This window comes from Peromyscus californicus, unplaced genomic scaffold, assembly GCF_007827085.1.
Source record: "Peromyscus californicus insignis strain IS unplaced genomic scaffold, ASM782708v3 Scaffold_3__1_contigs__length_106647218, whole genome shotgun sequence".
Lineage (NCBI taxonomy): Eukaryota > Metazoa > Chordata > Mammalia > Rodentia > Cricetidae > Peromyscus > Peromyscus californicus.
Window position 1 is genome coordinate 4,463,422 of NW_026294551.1, and position 17,249 is coordinate 4,480,670.

Below are 17,249 nucleotides of genomic sequence, written 5' to 3' on the forward strand. Positions count from 1 at the left end.
CCCACAAGGCTCAGCTTAAAAGAACCATACAGGAGCTCAAGGCCTGGCTCCAAGCTTATTGAAGCGGTACATAAGCTCTGAGAGCGGACCTAACCACATGCAGTAGCCCCAGGGGTAAAGTTCTGGGTCCCCACCTCTGCTGCAAGGGTTTCTCAGGGACACAGCCGCCTTAGAGCCAGCTATGCTCCTGCCGGGAACCCCAGTAAACTCAGTGGGTCCCTAGACTTGGGGGAATCATTTCTTTGGTCTGTTGTTGGTGCCCTTTTTGAGGTGAGGGGGTATCTGTTCATATCACCTCAGGAAAAGTCATGTGATACAATGATGCCTGAACAAGGACAAACAGAACTGATAGTCAATGGGGGGGGAGCTGGGTGCATGGCCCCCAGTGGGTGATAAAAAGCAACTGAGGCGCCGGGCCATGGTGGCGCACACCTTTAATCCCAGCACTCGGAGGCAGAGGCAGGCGGATCTCTGTGAGTTCCAGGACAGCCAAGGCTATACAGAGAAACCCTGTCCCAGGAGGTTGGGGAGGGCGGGGGGAAGCACTGAGGCTTAGCTTGTCTGTCCAGAAATGGCTCACATAAGGGAATAATTTTGAGAAAAGGAGCAGGCAGATGCTCCACTCTGCATGAGCCTCTGATTTGGCAGAAAAGGGTGAAAAAGGCGATGACATGGGAGTGTGAGTTTACTGTTTCTCACAACCATCAGGATGCAAGATGCCATAGTTAGTGTCAGCTGTCAACTTCACACTAGACACACACCTGGGTAGAGAAACTCGGTTGAGGAATTACCTCCATCAGAGTAGTCTGTTGACATGTCTGTAGGATTCTGTCTTCATTGCTGACGCATAGAAGAGGGTCCAGACCACCGTGGGCAGTATCATTCCTAGTGCGTACGGACTGTATACCAAAGGCAGATGAACATGAGCCTGGGAGCAAGAGAGTAAGCAGCCTTCCTCTGGTCATTTCTGCTCCCAGTGCCTGCCATGGCTTCCTTCAATGACAGACCATTAAGTGTAAGAGGAAATAAACCCTTTCCTTCCCAAATTGCTTTTGGTCATGGTGTTTATCACAGCAACATAAAAGCAAACTTGACAGAGAGAACCAGAGTATAAATTAAATGTGTGCTAAGAGCCCTTTCTAGGTCCAAAGGCCCTCCTGCCTTTATGGCTCCTGACATGCCTCATCATGCCCAGTTTGGGGGAAGCTTTGAAAATGAAGTAGGAATGCCCACATGAGCTGCTTTGGAAGGCCCAGCGGCTGCGGGGTGTACTGCAGGAGTTAGGTCTGGTGGAGTCTGTCACACAACTGTCTTTGTGCAGGTGGCCTCCCTGGGATGCTGCAGTCCTAAGTAAATCCTTGTGTTCGTCTGTACAGCAGGCACAAGCCTGGGCTCTTATTACCATCGTCACATCATCACCATCGTGCATGTGTAGGTGTGCACGCTAAGGCACACGTAGACATGACAGTCAAAGGAGAGTTTGGGGAGCTGGTTGTTTCCTTCCATATGGGTCCCCAGGACCAAACACAGGTTGTCAGACTTGGTGCCAGGCCCTCGGACCTGCTGCACTATCTCATCAGCTCTTTTTCTTACTTAGACACGGTCTTGCTATGCAGCTCAGGCTGGACTTGAACTAAAAGCAACCCTCCTGCTTCCGTGTTGGGATTCAGGTGTACACCACCACACCAGGCATGACCTTTATCTCTGTCTTTTTTTTTTTTTCTTTCCTTTATTATTTCCTTGTTAATACCAGGGATTGAATCCAGGATCCTATACACATTGGTCAAGCATCTACCCTTGAGCTGCACCCCCGGCAGTTGGTTGGTCTCTTTCATTCTTCATTCCCTCCCGACTCCGCCCTCTTCTGTGGTGCAAGACAGGAGCTGAGTAATAGCCCCAGTCCCAGCCAGTCCACACTGATGCTGCAAAACGGCACAGAAAGCCGGCCAGAGGCCGGTGTCATGCCCTGTCAGCAGGAGGCAGGCAGACTTGGCCAGATGGTGGCTGTGTGCATATCCCAGTGCCAATCTGCAGGCTCTCCCCGGAGCTCCATCCAGGTGGGGAGAAGAATGACATGGAGGCTGTGTTCAGAGCAGGGAAAATGTCCCAGTGGATGGACAAGCCAGCATTAGGTGGCAGTCACCTCTTTTCTGGAGGTTTTCTGAGGTACACACAGGCTAGAGACCAGGTGTCCTCAGAGGGTCGGGAAGATTGTTTTCAAAATGATCTGCAGTAAGAAGAGAAGATGAGAAAGTCCAGGGCTGGATGGCTACCCGACTGAAGAGCATCTGTGGGTGCCGGGAGTGGTGGTACAAACCTTTGATCCCAGCACTTGGGAGTAGAGGCAGGAGGATCTCCGATTCCAGGCCAGCGAGGCTACACAGTGAGACCCTGTCTTAAAATAAATAGACAAACCAAACAAAAAGATGGTCTACAGAGCAAGTTCCAGGACAGGTACCAAAACTACACAGAGAAACTCTGTCTCAAAAACAAAAACAAAAACCAAAAAAAGGTCAAAGCTAGCCGGGTGGTGGTGGTGCACACACCTTTAATCCCAGCACTCAGCATGCAGAGGCAGGTGGATTTCTGAGTTCAAGGCCAGTCTGGTCTACATATTGAGTTCCAAGACAGACAGGGTGACAGAAAGAAACCCTGCCTCAAGAAAAACCTAAATCAAAAAAGCAAAACAAAAGTCTATCTAGGCTATTTAGAACGATCCTGTCTCAAAATTTAAAAGTAGGGACTAAGAGGCAGCTCAGCTGGTGAAGTATGTGACAAGCAAGTATGAGGACCTGAATTCAGGGTCCCAGCACCCACATAAAAGGCTGGTGCAGTGTGCACGTGTGACCTCAGTGCTGGGCAGAGTGGCAGAGACAGCTGGGTTCCTAGACCTCACTGGCCACCAAGCCAGGCAAAATCAATGAGCTCTAGGTTCAGTGAGATGCCCTGCCTCAAAAAATAAGTAGAATAACCAAGGAAGATATCTCATGTCAATTTCTGACCTCTACACACACACACACACACACACACACACACACACACACACGTAAGCATGCACATATATACAGCACACATACTATATGTGTACACACGCACAGGTTCAATCCCAGATACACAAAATAAAACCAAGCTAGTCAGCCCCATCCCCTACTACCAAAGGGAGAAAAGAAAAAAAGAAAGATTATTGCCCATCAGAATCGTGGCAACAATTTTCTGTTTACTTTTTGCCTTTTTATGTTTGTTTGGTTTTGGTTTTTTTTTTTTTTTTTTTTTTTTTTTGGTTTTTCGAGACAGGGTTTCTCTGTGTAGCTTTGCGCCTTTCCTGGAACTCACTTGGTAGCCCAGGCTGGCCTCGAACTCACAGCGATCCGCCTGGCTCTGCCTCCCAAGTGCTGGGATTAAAGGCGTGCGCCACCACCGCCCGGCGTGGTTTTGGTTTTTTGAGACAGGGTCTCTCTGTGTAGACCAGGCTGACCTCAAGCTCACAGAGATCCGCCTGCCTCTGCCTCCCTGAGTCCTGGGATTAAAGGCGTGCGCCACCACCGCCCGACTTACCCTTTGACTTTTAAAGAGAACTATTTATTTATTGTATGTTCACACACCATGGAACACAGGTGGAGGTCAGAGGACAACTTGTAAGAGTTGGTTCTCTCCTTCCACCACGTGGGTCCCAGGGATCGGACTGAAGTTCTCAGGCATGACAGCAAGGATCTTTTTCTTTGCCCAGTGAGCCACGTTGCTGGCCCCTCTAAACTGTTTCTGCTGTTCTCTGTGTCCAAGCTGTAATAAGGCTGATAGGCTTCTACACTCCTCAAATCTCAGTGTACAGGAGACCGAGGCAGAAGGATCACCGCAAGTGTTGAGGGCAGCCTGATCTGCATAGGAGGCCCCAGTCCAGCAGGGCTACACAGTGGGCACTGTCTCAGACACAAACCGAAGGCTGTGATAAACACTAGCCACCTGCACCGGCCCTTCTGTGAGGCTGCTTTCACTTCGGCACCTAGACACCGGTCAGTGGTTTTCCTGTGCCCTTGCTGCCCTGGCCACGGCCATGTATAGTTCCCACACGGCAGATCCCTCCACACTGTGGAGAGAAAGTGGCCTACAGAAAGCCCGGGATGCATTTGCCTCCTGTGTCGGGGGCCAGGGGCCTCAACCTTCTGGATGCCGAGGTAAGCCAGCCCCTCCACATAGCCGTCCTCTGTTAGGGCAATGGGATCCACACTCTCCGCCTTAGGAGGGCTGTGCTGAGGGAAGGGTTGAGCCCCACCTGGGTGAGTACGTCATCCTCTCGGGTCAGGTTCTCTATGATGTCAAAGTGATCCACACCACGCAGCTGCTGGAAAGAGGCCTTCCACCCTACTCGGCGCAGTGTCTGAACAGGAATGAGGAGCAGACATAAGAGTGTGCCTGGGGGAGGTAGGACTCTCAGTGTTCAGTGATGGCAGGTTCATCTGAATCCATCTGTTGAATGACTGACTGTCCCGGAGTCCAGTTAGACAGAATATCTCTATTTATTACAGTCCTGAGGACTATACCAAGGCCTTCCTCATGCTTAGAAAGTACACTACCACCAGGTGACATGTTTCCTTTCCTTTTAAATTTTGGAACAAGTTACTTAGGCTGGCCTTGGGATCACTTTACAGCACACCCTGACCTCACGGTCCTCTTGCCTCAGCCTCCAGAGTAATTGGGATAGTGTGTGCACCACCAAGCCCAGCTCGGGGCCCAATAACAAGGAAGACGAGATCACATGACCCTCAACCAGGTGTCATAACCAAGCCATTGGCAGTACCTCATAGAACTTCCTGGACTGTCGGTGGAATTCCGGGGAATCATGCTGACCCACAACCACTAGCACAGAACAGGATGGACCCACAGGCCTCGCTGGGGCCATCTCCAAGCATCGCTGTGGGCTGTTTCTCTGAGCGTCTTCCCTGGGGGAGGGAGAGTGGAGGAGTCAGGGCAGAGGGGAGACAGGCCTCAGGTGAGGGCTGGAAATGGAGAGAGGCCGACAACTCACAGGGTCATGTGCAGAGGGGCATTCTGGGACGTAGATATGATGGGCTCCAGGTCATAGATTCCACTCACCAGGAGAAAGCCTGTGAAGGTGAGGAGCTCAGGCCAGGGGTCAGGCCCAGCAAGATGGACCTACCCACCCTCTAGGTCAGCACCCAAGTCACCAGCCTTCCAACCAGCTACTCAACCCTCCACCCCTCTAGAGAGGGGAAGAGCTGCCTGGCTAGACCCTGTACCTACAGAAACCTTAATGGTTGGATGCCAGCCTGGGCAACCTGAGATCCTGTTTTGACAAACATTGAGAAACCTTGGAGGTTGGGTGTGACACCATGCTTGGTCCAATTGGCAAGGAGCACCATGGCGGCCAGGTGAGCTCCTGCAGAATGTCCACAGAGGTAGATTCCCCTGGGTCAGACAGAGAGCAGGGTTATATCCACGGCCCTAAGGCAGCAGGAGTCCCAGTCTGCTTCTGGCTCCACAGACCTACCCCTCCCTTGGACCACCACGAGCATCAGCAACGATACCTACTCATTGCTCGGATACCGCCGCTGCAGAAATGCAACACTGCGGGTCACCTGCTCCACCATCCGGTCCAGCGTGCCTGAGTAGAGGAAAAAGCTGGATCAGGATCTGGGGCTCTCCCCTCACAAAGCTCCGGCCCCCAAATCTTCAGAGGCTACCTTTGGGTGCAATGTCGTAGGCCGCTATCACCACGACCACCCCCTGTGCTGTCAGCGGGTTCACCATGAAGGCCGAGTCATCTTTACTGTGGAAAGACAAAGAGGGGGCTGGAGGGCCAGCTCATGGGTTAAGAGCACTGGCTGCTCTTCCGGGACAAAGGTTGATCCCTAGTTCCCATGTGGAGGCACATAAACATCTGTAACTCCAGTTCCTCTTCTACCTCCGCATGCACTAAGCGTGCCCGTGGTGCACTTACATGCATGCAGGCAAAACACTCACACACATCATATGTCAAGGAGCTTGTAATGCCACATTTGGGAAGGAGAGGCAGGAGGATCAGGAGTCCAAGGTCATACTCAGCTACTTAGTGAGTCTGAGGCTAGCCTCGGTTATGTGAGATCCAGTCTCAAAAACCCCCAACAACAGAAAAAGATGAAGTGACCACTGGAGGCATCTTGACCATGATGCTGTTTCCCTAAGGTCCCAGACACACCACATGGCAGATATCCCACGCACACAGGACACTGTGTGCCGAGAGAAAAGAATAGGCTGCCCTCACTCCGTCACGATAACCACAAGAGCTTGGGGACTTTCACCTCCAGGCTCGCTCCCTCCGTTGGAAAATAGAGACAGTCATGTTCCCTCTCTTAGCAAGTCGTGAGAGCTGAAGATTAAAAGTGTAGAAAGTTTTAAATGAAATGTAGTGGATGAATAAGCTCAAAAAAGACGAGCATGCTGGAGGGGGATAGATCCAATGACAGGCATTGTCCTCCAAGATGCTAAGCACCCTCCTTCCCAACTCAGGGACATCAACTGTGTGCATACAGTATGCGTGTGTAAACATGTACTCCCCATTTCAAGTATCCCAGGCTGGCTCAAACTCCCTACATAGCTGAGGATAACCCGGAACTTCTGACCGTGTTGTCCACCTCCTCTCGCTGGGATCACAGGTATACACCATCACACTCAGTTCGATTCAGTGCTGGCAGTGGAACACAGGGCTTAGTGCACACCACAGGCTTTCTACTGACCTAGCTATATCTCAAGTTCTTGCTTTGTGTCTTCTGAGACAAGGCTGGCCTCAAACTTGCAGTCATCCTCCTGCCTCAGCTTTCCCATTCTTATTTTCCAAAGCACTGAACATTCCATGTCCTCTTGGTCCCAAACAAGCCTGTATAGCTGGTCACGCTGACATTACTTTGACAAGCAAGTTGGTCAAACACAATTTTCAGTGCATGTAGAGTCTTGGATTCTATTTCCTGAAAATATATGTCCAAATCTTGCACCCAAGAGCTCAGGATGTGATCTTACATGGATGAAGAATCTCTACAGACAGAAGTGATAATCTTGGTGGGCTGGAGAGATGGATCAGTGGTGAAGAGCACCGGCTGCTCTTGGAGAGGACCTAGGTTCAGTGTCCAGCACCCACATGACAGTTTACAACCACCTATAGCTCCAGTTCAGGAGATCTGATGCCCTCTTCTGGCCTCCTTGGGCACTGCATGCACGTGGTACATATACATACATGCACACAAACACTCATACACAAATAAAAACACAGTATGCACGATGTATATGTTGGGTGGTGCACCCGTCACAGCACACGTGGAGGTCAGAGGACAACTCTGTGGAGTTGGTTCTCTCTTCCACCTTTATGTGGATTCCAGGGACTGAACTCAGGCTGCCAGGCTTGCGTGGCAAGCACCTTTACCCACTGAGCCAACCTGCCAACTTGAAATTGATAATCTTGAGATCATCTAATTAGGGACAGGGACATCTACATCTAAGACAGTGCCTTTTTTAAAAAAGATTCATTGCCAGGCAGTGGTGGCACACACCTTTAATCCCAGCACTTGAGAGGCAGAGGCAGGTGGGTCTTGGAGTCTAAGACCAACCTGGTCTACAGAGTGAGTTCTAGGACAGCCAGGTATACACAGAGAAATCCTGTCTTGAACTGCCCCCTCCCTCCAAAAAAGATTTATTACTTTTTTTTAATGTATGTGCGTGTATCTGTGCACATAGGTGCAGTTCCTGTGGAGGCCAGAAGAGGACATCAGGTCCCCTGGAGCTGTAGGTCTCCGGGAAGAGCAGTAAGTGTGCTTAACCCCTGAGCCATGTGTCCAACCCTAGGATGATGTCTTTATAAGGAGAGGGAGCTCTGGGACAGTCATCAATGACCACGTGGAGGCCAAAGCCAGAAGCTGAGCACCTCACCTAGCACCTCCAGGCTGTCCCTGGAGCACCTTGATTCTGACTTCCTGCCCCACAGGAAGAGGAAGAGAGAGGTCACATCTCTCTGCTTGCAGACTGGACCTCGTGGTAATGTGTCACGGCAGCTTGGGAACGCCAATCTGAGGAGAGGTGACTCCTGCTCTTCTTCAGTCACCCGCATCCCTACTCACCTTCCACTCTGCCAGTATCCTCCATGGAAGAACAGGAAGAGGGGGAAAGCTGTAACAAAAGGCAGGGGGTACTGGTGAGCCAGACGCCTGGCTGCTTCTGCGGGGACCACGAGTCCTGCTCATCTCACCCTTGGAGTCCTCATCAGGAAAGTAGATGTCCATTTTTTCCCCTTCGCAATCTCCATAGGGGACATCCAGCTGGTTTCTCCTGGTGGCCCGGGCTTTCCTGGTGGCTGCAGATGCAGACAAGTTGTCAGTCAAGCCCGGAACAGCAAGTTGTAGGCAGCGGTGATAAATGGTCAGCTGAGGCAGCTCCCGGCAGGAGGTTCCCCAGCCCTGATATCGGCAGACCTGTGGCCCCAGCAGCTCTGTGGCAGGCACAGTTTCACTGCATTCTTCTCACACATACCACCAGACGCACGCCTTAGCTAAGCCTGTGGAAAAGCAATCTATTTTTACTTGTATTTTTAAATTACACTTTTATCTGTTCATTCGGTGTGGCATGCATATGTATTAAGGTGTGAACGTGTCACAGTATGCTTGTGGAGGTCAGAGGACTACTTGTAGGAATCAATTCTCTCCTTTCACCATGGGTACTGGGGATTGAACTCAGATCATCAGAGGGCAATTTACAGATCTTGTGTGTGTGACGGTGAGGGTATGATTGCCACCAAGTCTGAACTCAGGTCCTCACATCTGAGCAGCAAGCACTTCATCAACTGACCCAGCAACCCAGCCATGCTTTGTTTCTATTTGTTTATTTTTTTGTCTATTTTTATATTATTTTAATTTAATTTTATTTTTTGGTTTTTCGAGACAGGGTTTCTCTGTGTAGCTTTGCGCCTTTCCTGGGACTCACTTGGTAGCCCAGGCTGGCCTTGAACTCACAGAGATCCACCTGGCTCTGCCTCCCGAGTGCTGGGATTAAAGGCGTGCGCCACCACCGCCCGGCTATATTATTTTTATATGTATTTAATTTGTTTTTTGAGAAAGGATATCTCTACATAGCCCTGGCTGTCCTGGAACTCACTCTGTAGACCAGGCTGGCCTTGAACTCACAAAGAAATCTGTTTGCCTCTGCTTCCCCATGCTGGGATTAAAGGTGTGCACCACCATGCCTGGCTCCTTGTATTATTTTTTGAGGCAGGGTCTCAAAAAAGGTATATGGAGCCGGGTGGTGGTGGTGGCGGTGGTGGCGGCGCACGCCTTTAATCCCAGCACTCGGGAGGCAGAGGCAGGTGGATCTCTGTGAGTTCGAGGCTAGTCTGGTCTACAGAGCGAGTTCCAGGACAGTCAGGACTGTTACACAGAGAAACCCTGTCTCGAAAAGCAAAGGGGGGAAAAAAGTTTGCCACGCTCCCATCTTGCCAACCTGAAATTGGTAATCTTGAGTGTGGGGGCCCACAGAGGCTTCCTAGTAAGACCTTACTCAAGGTCAGAGACTCTGAGCTCGCTTTACCCAGCAGGGCTGCATAATGGGATGATTTGGCATGGGCGTGGTTACCAGGTGTTTTGAAGGGTCCACACTTGGCTGTAGTTGTACGTTGATCTTGAAAGGGGGAGGCCTTTTGCCTCACCTCTTGGCACTGTATAAAAAGCCCTTTGGAATAAACCTCAAGGTGGCTGGTTTATTGACCCAGCCCTTCTCTCCGCCTCTGTCTATATTTCTATCTAATACTTCCTCATTCCTCCCCCCAAGAACCCTCTGCCAGGTCAGAGATGGACTCCCACACTTGAGACCATCCATTTAGGGACAGGGACATCTGAATCTAAGACAGTGCCTTTTAAAAGAGATTATTTTATGCCTGGTGGTGGTGGCACACGCCTTTAATCCCAGCACTCGGGAGGCAGAGGCAGGCGGATCTCTGTGAGTTCAAGGCCAGCCTGGTCTACAGAGCGAGATCCAGGACAGGAACCAAAACTACATAGAGAAACCCTGTCTGGGAATAAGCACCCACAGGAAGTGTAACTTCTGGGTCAAAGGGTGGACATGCTTGTCAGTAGGAGGGTACTGCCAGTGTCCTCCACAGGAGCTTCTAACAAGTGAGCTGTGTGTGCCTCTGGGTCATCAGCACAGGAGTCAATCAAAAACTATTGATTTCATTAAGAGTCCTAACAGCTTGCCTGACTGGATTAGACTTACTTGGTGCTCCTGGAGAGCCGCCTGGGATTAAAGCTGTAAATACCACCACAGCCTGGCTTAAAACCACACTTTTGTTTTTTTTTTTTTTTAAAGATTTATTTATTTATTTTGTATACAGCATGTATGACCAGAAGAGGGCACCAGATCTCATTACAGATGGTTGTGAGCCACCATGTGGTTGCTGGGAGTTGAACTCAGGACCTCTGGAAGAGCAGTCAGTGCTCTTAACCTCTGAGCCATCTCTCCAGCCCTAAAACCACACTTTTGTGCTCAGTTGAAGAGCAAAAGAAACAAAGCCACTGTAGGTGACTGGGGTAGGCACATAGGAATCCCAGACATTCAAAACACCACTGACCAAGAAACTGCCCCTGGCCAGGCGGTGGTGGCACACACCTTTATTCTCAGCACTTGGCAGGGAGAGGCAGGCAAATCTCTGTGAGTTCAAAGTCAGCCTGGTCTATAGAGCAAGTTCCAGAACAGCCAGGGCTATACAGAGAAACCCTGTCTGGAAAACAAACAAACAAACAAACAAAAAAAGACAAGAAAAGAAAAAAGAAAGAAAAGGCCTCTGGCTGGGACGTTGCTCAGTGGACTTCTGTGCAACGATCTTTTTGTACACTGAATATTTGTTGTTCTCAGTGGTTGAATAAAGGGCTAACTGGCCAATAGCTAGGCAGGTAGAGGTTAGGTGGGACTTGAGGACAGAAAGAGAGCATGGGGATAAAGAAGGGCGGAGTCTCCAGCCAGACACAGAGGAGGCAGATGATCATGCCATTCTGAAAAAAGGTACTGCCACGTGGTGGAATGTAGATAGAAATGAGTTAATTTAAGTTGTAAGAGCTAGTCAGTAACAAGCCTGAGCGATTGTCTGAGCACTTATAATTAATAAGTCTCTGTGTGGTTATTTAGGAGCTGGCTGGCAGGACAAAGAAAGTTCACCTACAGTGGGCAGCAGGGACACAAAGGTCAGGTGGTGTACAGCCACCCGCAGAGTGTAGGTACCACCCAGCCTCCAGGCTCTGAACTCTCAGGTAGGAACACAGGAGGGCTTTAGCAAGACGCCCCAGCATAAACCTCCTAACAAAGCCAGAACTGGACTTTAATTATCCATAACCCAAAGTGTCAAAACACTTACAGACAAAACCCTGCCGGGGGAAGTCTTCTGTTTGCTGTGATATGTGTTGTTCCCATTGGTTAATAAAGAAAGTTGCATTGGCCTATGGCAAGGCAGCTTAGAGGCGGACGGGAAATCCGAGAGAGACAGGAAGAGAAAGGCGGAGTCTAGAGAGACGCCCGCACCGCCAGGAGAAGCAAGACGTGAAAGCACCAGTGAGCCACGGCCACGTGTCAGCTCACAGATCTATAAGATATATAAGATAAACAGAAACGGGTTAAGTTATAAGAGCTGGCTAGCAAGAGGCCTGAGCCATAGGCCATATAATTTACAATTAACACTAAGCCTCTGGGTGATTATTTTATAAGTGGCTGAGGGACCACGGGGCCAGGCACAACTGGAGGAAGGCAGACCAGGAGGCCGGGCAGGACCGGAAAAAACTTCCAACTACAAAACCCCAGGTTCTAGCAGTCATGGCACAGAACCAACCTGAGTACTGTGTTAGCAGGCTAATAGTGGAAGTGGAGGCCTGAGCCAGGCAGCTGAGAGGGTAGCCTCAAACTTCCAATCCTCCTGCCTCCACATTCCAATTGCTAGGATCATTGGAGTGTATATCACACTCTGTTTTGCTTTGTATTTTTGAGACCCTTTCCCCAAGCTGGTCTGTATCTCACTATGTAGCCCAGGCTGGCCCCTTGAACCTCCTGCTTTGGCCTCTTGAGTGCTAGCACTCTGGTGTTTTGTTTTGTTAAGATTTATTTTATTTCTATTTACATACGTATATGTGCACCTCTGCAGGTGTCTGTGGAAGCCAGAGGAGGGCCCTAGATCCCCTGGAGTGGAGTTAAAGGCAGCTATGTGCCACCTAACATGGGGGCTGGGAACCAAAGTCTGGTCTTATGCAAGAGCAGTACATGCTCTTAACCACTGAGCCACCTCTCCAGCCCTGGGATTCTGGTTTATTTTTATTTTTCACTTCATTTAGCGTGCGGCACACCTGAGCCCTAGTACGGCCACTCAGCTCTGCAAACCAGAGCTCCCAGAAGGACTTCACACCCCCACCCCATAATTAAAAGAAACCTTTTTAAAAAACATAGTTGTGAAGCAGGGCATGGTCACATGCCTTTAATCCCAGCATCTGGGAGGTAGAGGCAGGGAGCTCTCTGAGTTCGAGGCCAGCCAGGCTATGCAGTGAGGCTCTTGTCTCAACAAGACAAAGGTAACTCACAGCACACGGCTGGACCTTCTCTTCTACCCTTGCAGGGAGGTCCTCTGAGTTGGCTGGAGGATGTTTTTCAGTTTTCCCCAACCCCATCCGTCTACACTCTTCTTCCATCTCCTGTCTCATCACAATGAGGAAACCTCGGAGCCTCATGGGCAGCTCTGAGGAAGCCCTGGGATCGTCCAGAAACTCAGCAACTGAGGAAAAGTGGTTTCTGGTTAGTAGATGGGTGGGCAATTTGACCTCATCTGGCAGGGAAGTGGGACATGCCTGTTATACATAAACTAAAGAAGAAGTGGGGACAGACAGACAGACAGAATTGACTTCTACCAACTCAATAATTAAGGGCAACATTTTAATGCAATATCCTGTTTGCTTTGATCTGGTTTTGTTTGTTTCTGAGACTGGGTGTCATGTAGCCTAGGCTGGCCTCTAATTCACTAAGTAGCTGAGGATGCCCGGCGCTCCCATTACCACTGACGGAGGATGGATTATAGGTGTGCACCCGGCCAATGCAATTGATTTAAAATAAAAAGGTGGGGCCAGGGAGATGTCTTAGCAGGTAAAAGCCCCCTGCTGCCAGTCAAGCCTGACAAACTGTTTCATCCCATGTGGCAGGAGGAGAGCAGACTCCAGCATATTGCCCTCTGACCTCTACATGCACATGTGGTACTCGTGCCCACCCACATACACATACAAAACAAATGCACACTATGCCTGGTGGTGGCAGTGGCGGTGGTAGCGGTGGCGGTGGCGGGCGGCGGCGGCGGCGGCGGTGCACACCTTTAATCCCAGCACTCGGGAGGCAGAGGCAGGTGGATCTCTGTGAGTTCGAGACCAGCTTGGTCTACAAAGGGAGTTCCAAGACAGCCTGGGCTGTTACACAGAGAAACTCTGTCTCTAAAGAGACATTAAGGGGCTAGGGGGCTGGCTGGGTTGGTAAACGTGCTTGCCTGGGAAACACAAAGAAGAAGGCTAAGGGAAAAAAGCTGAAACCCAAGCCCTGCTAGGACACGGTTCACTGTGTAGCCCTGGCTGGCCTTGAACTCACAACCTAGACCACACTGGTCTTGCACGCTAGAGATCTGCCTTGAGTGCTTGCACCACCAGAACAGCCCTGCTGGAATTTCTCGAGAGCTGCGCACAGGGGTTTCTGAGCAAGCATCGGCTACTCTGAACTCTGGCCTTTGGCTGCTGACGTCCTTCCCTCTGGGCTGGCCTTTTTTAATCCCTCTAGACAAGACCGGCAAATGGGCTCGCTCCAAACCCACACATCTCCACGTATTTACTGAGATGGCCACAGCGAGGACCCTTCAAAGCCCAACCCAAGAAACAGTTCCAACCCACACTTCAGGGACAAGGTGGAAGACAGAATGTGTGGATTAAACGCCCCAAAGCCTGATCCTCCCCTCTGGCTATCTGTTGAGGAAACTCCCTAGCACAGAGATCTGGTCAGTCAGCTAGGCAGAAGGCCAGGATCCAGTTCCCCGAGTGCACAGCTAGCTGCCTCAAGTTCCTCCCCTGAGGGGACAGCTGGCTCTCTCCACACCCGACTCCCTCCTCAAAGCAGCTTTCCACTCAGCACGGATGCCTCACCAAGGGCTGGAGCTACCACAGAGCACCACAGCACTCTGGGGCAGAGGGAAGACCACACATGCACAGTTCCCAAACTCTGATTGCTTTAAAGGAAACCAAGGCTTAATTTCCCTCCCTCCCTTCCTTCCTTTCTCCCTCCCTTCCTTCCTTCCAATCTTTCTAGTCATTGTCTCCTGTATCCCAGCCTGGCTTGGCATTCACTCCATAACTGAGGCTGACCCTGAACCTCTGCTCTTCGCTGTGCTAGAATCACAGGCATGCGCTACCGGGCAGGTTTATCTCTCACTGAGAATTGAACCCAGGGCTGTGTGTGTGCTGGGCAAGAGTCCCCCATCATACTCCACCCTAGCTGCTTTCTGTACCTGCAACCCAGCTCTCAGGGGGCCGAGGCAAGAGGTTTATGAGTTTGAGGCCAGCCTGGGTTACATAGTAAATCAGAGGCCAGCCTAGGCTACACAGAAAGACCTTGTCTCAAAATAAAATAAAACAATCAAATTAAAAACTGCTGGTCAGTAGTGGTGCATGCCTTTAATCCCAGCACTTGGAATGCTGAGGCAGGAGGATCTCTGAGTTCAAGGACAGCCTGGTCTATAGGACAGTCAAGGCTGCTACATAGAGAAACCCTGTTTTGAATACCAAAAAAAAATGAACTTAAAAAAAAATAGCAACAATATCTTGCGTTCTTTCCTCTTTTCAGCTCATATTTCAGTGCCAACCATAAAATGCCCTTTTAGAGTGGTGATTCTCAACCTTCCTAATGCTGGGACCCTTTAATACAGTTCCTCATGTTGTGGTGACCCCCAACCATACAATTATTTTCGTTGCTACTTCATAACTGTAATGTTGCTACTGTTATGAACTGTAATGTAAATATCTGATATTTCCGATGGTCTTAGGCAGCCCCTGTGAAAAGGTTGCTCAGCCCCCAAAAGGGGTCCATGACCCACAAACAAGCTGAGAACCACCGCTTTAGAGCCTGGAAGCCCTTGCCAACCAGGAGGGGAGGCTGTGTCTCACCAGAGCTTGACCTCATCCAAGCTTCTTCTGCCTCCAGCCATATCCCCACCTCCTGCCCCAGCAGAGGGGGCTGGAACAAGGGAAGTGCCCCTCAGCACTCAGGGGTGCAGCCCCCCCATAAGTGGCTACTGGATCCCCAGAGAAGTCCCACAGTACCCTGGATTCCTGTCTGCACGAAGGTGCTGATGACTTCTTCTGCTTTCATCCGGATGACCCACCTGCTAGGTGAGTACTGCTTCTCCAGTTCCTGCGGGCAAGACAGGGCTCTGTGAGACGCCCCCTCTCAGCTGGGTGTGCCCACCCACCCCAAGACAGATGTTCTTCTCTGTTTCTCTGCCCTGAAAAGACCCTCTGTAATACACTCAGCTATCTTCAAGCCCTTGTACCTTCCACTACCATACCCTCTAGCTGTCCCCAATTAGGTATTTCAGTGGAACACTACATGCCATTAGGTTTGTGGCAAAGGAGCACCCCAATGGCAGCCATGCCCTTAACCAGCTAACAGCCTTAATGAGAGATGAGGTCTGTAAAGGTGTTCAGTTATGGCAATGGAGGGCCACATTCCTCCAGAAACTAAGACCACAGGAGGCCAAGCAGCTCCGTGGCCATTAGTGACCGATCAAGTGGTATGACTCAGTTTTCCTGGGAGGTCAGTATTGATCACAGGCAGACACAGGGTCACAGGGGCAGAGGTAAGTGAGGAAGGAGAAATCAAAGGTCAGTTTGCAAATGCTGCCCAGCCAGGTGGAAAGCAAGGGGTGTGGGGGAGGCTAGGCAGCTGGGGTGCAGTGACGTCCAGCTGCAATCCCAGCACTGCGGAGGCCGAGGCCAGAGGAGCAACATAGCTTTGCGAACAGCCTCGAACATAGCAAGTGCCTGGGTAGCCAGGGCTACAGAGTGAGACCTTGCCTGGAAATAAATGAAGTAAAAAGAAGGAATACAGGTCAATAGCAGAGCGCAGCACCATGAGAGGAACATATAAAATGCCCACATGTAACACAGAAAGTAAGGAGGAGATAGATTACAGCTAACGCTCTAAGCCAACAGCATCATGGGAATCTTGAAGATAGTGTGTCATCACGCAAAGGCCTGGGCTGAACCCCATCAACTGGCATTACCTACTGCCTCTAACCTCAGTCTCCTCATTCGTATAATGGGGGTTTTTCACAGGATTTCTCTGTGTAGCCTTGGTGCTCCTGGAACTTGCTTTGTAGACCAGACTGGCCTCCAACTCAGAGACTTGCCTGCCTCTGCCCGGGATTACAGGCGTCACCAGGCTGACAGGTTGTGAGAAAGGGGAGAACTCCAGTGTCCCTAACTTTCAACAGATTCTGAGATGCCTGTCCCTGACCTAAACAAAGAATCTCGTTTAAATAATACACGCTGACCAGTCCAGAAATCATAACGGAATAGTAATTAGCCAGCGCCAATATGTGTTGTCCTGCCTTGTGTATGCCGTTGGTAAGCCTTGCAATAATCCATGGCCGAGTAACCAAACACAAATTCGTAGTACAAAGACTGCTTCTAGTCATGTTCAGCGTGAACCATAAGAATTTTTAGCTGAAATCAAATAATGAATACTGTCTGTCCCTGGAGGTGCCTGCCTTGCTTAGCGACTAGGGACCCCCAGCCTTTGACATTTTTCAGATCTAGTTTCATAAACCCACACTGAACCTCAGAATAAGGTTCAAACCCTCAGCTCCTTAGTTCTGCTGGACTTCAATTTTCGCTATCTTGTTTTCAAAACCAGGTTAACAGGCTAAACCTGCCCTGAAACGAGAAAATGAAGAAATCTGGCGCTCAAGCCTTGAAAATCTGGCACGTGGGCACCGAAGGGGTGGTCTAGTGTCTTCCTAATATTCCAGTCCGGGCTCTGGGCGGCTGCACCCCACCTACCTCTGCAGACAAGGTCTTCCAGGGCGTCTCGCTCGCGGAATGCGCAGAGGCAGCCATGGTCAGGTCTAGCACGGAAGGCTACGCTCCAGCTTTTGCTCCAGGATCCGGGAAGAGGGGGCGGGACCACGTGCGCCCTGTTCGCTGTATTCTGCGGCTTGC

At 50.4% G+C, this 17,249-nt stretch overlaps 1 protein-coding gene across 1 annotated transcript; it reads right to left on the reverse strand.

The window, feature by feature from the left end:
- Positions 1-572: 572 nt before the first annotated feature.
- Afmid (arylformamidase) lies at positions 573-17,201 on the reverse strand. Its single transcript, XM_052757490.1, has 11 exons — positions 17,091-17,201; positions 15,351-15,441; positions 8,231-8,335; positions 8,103-8,151; positions 5,700-5,785; positions 5,548-5,620; positions 5,327-5,424; positions 5,024-5,102; positions 4,796-4,937; positions 4,271-4,375; positions 573-2,227 (listed from the first exon to the last, which is right to left on the reverse strand). The coding sequence occupies exons 1-11, from the start codon at positions 17,145-17,147 to the stop codon at positions 2,195-2,197; spliced, it is 918 nt and encodes a 305-aa protein (XP_052613450.1). The 5' UTR covers positions 17,148-17,201; the 3' UTR covers positions 573-2,194.
- Positions 17,202-17,249: the final 48 nt, after the last annotated feature.

Excerpts from the sequence above, each read along its gene's own strand:
- Afmid (XM_052757490.1), bottom strand. The coding sequence starts at position 17,147 with ATGGCTGCCTCTGCGCATTCCGCGAGCGAGACGCCCTGGAAGACCTTG. Across the intron at positions 8,152-8,230 it reads TCCTGATGAGGACTCCAAGG|CTTTCCCCCTCTTCCTGTTC; the intron begins GTGAGATGAGCA and ends CTTTTGTTACAG. Across the intron at positions 4,938-5,023 it reads GCCCCTCTGCACATGACCCT|GGAAGACGCTCAGAGAAACA; the intron begins GTGAGTTGTCGG and ends TCCCTCCCCCAG.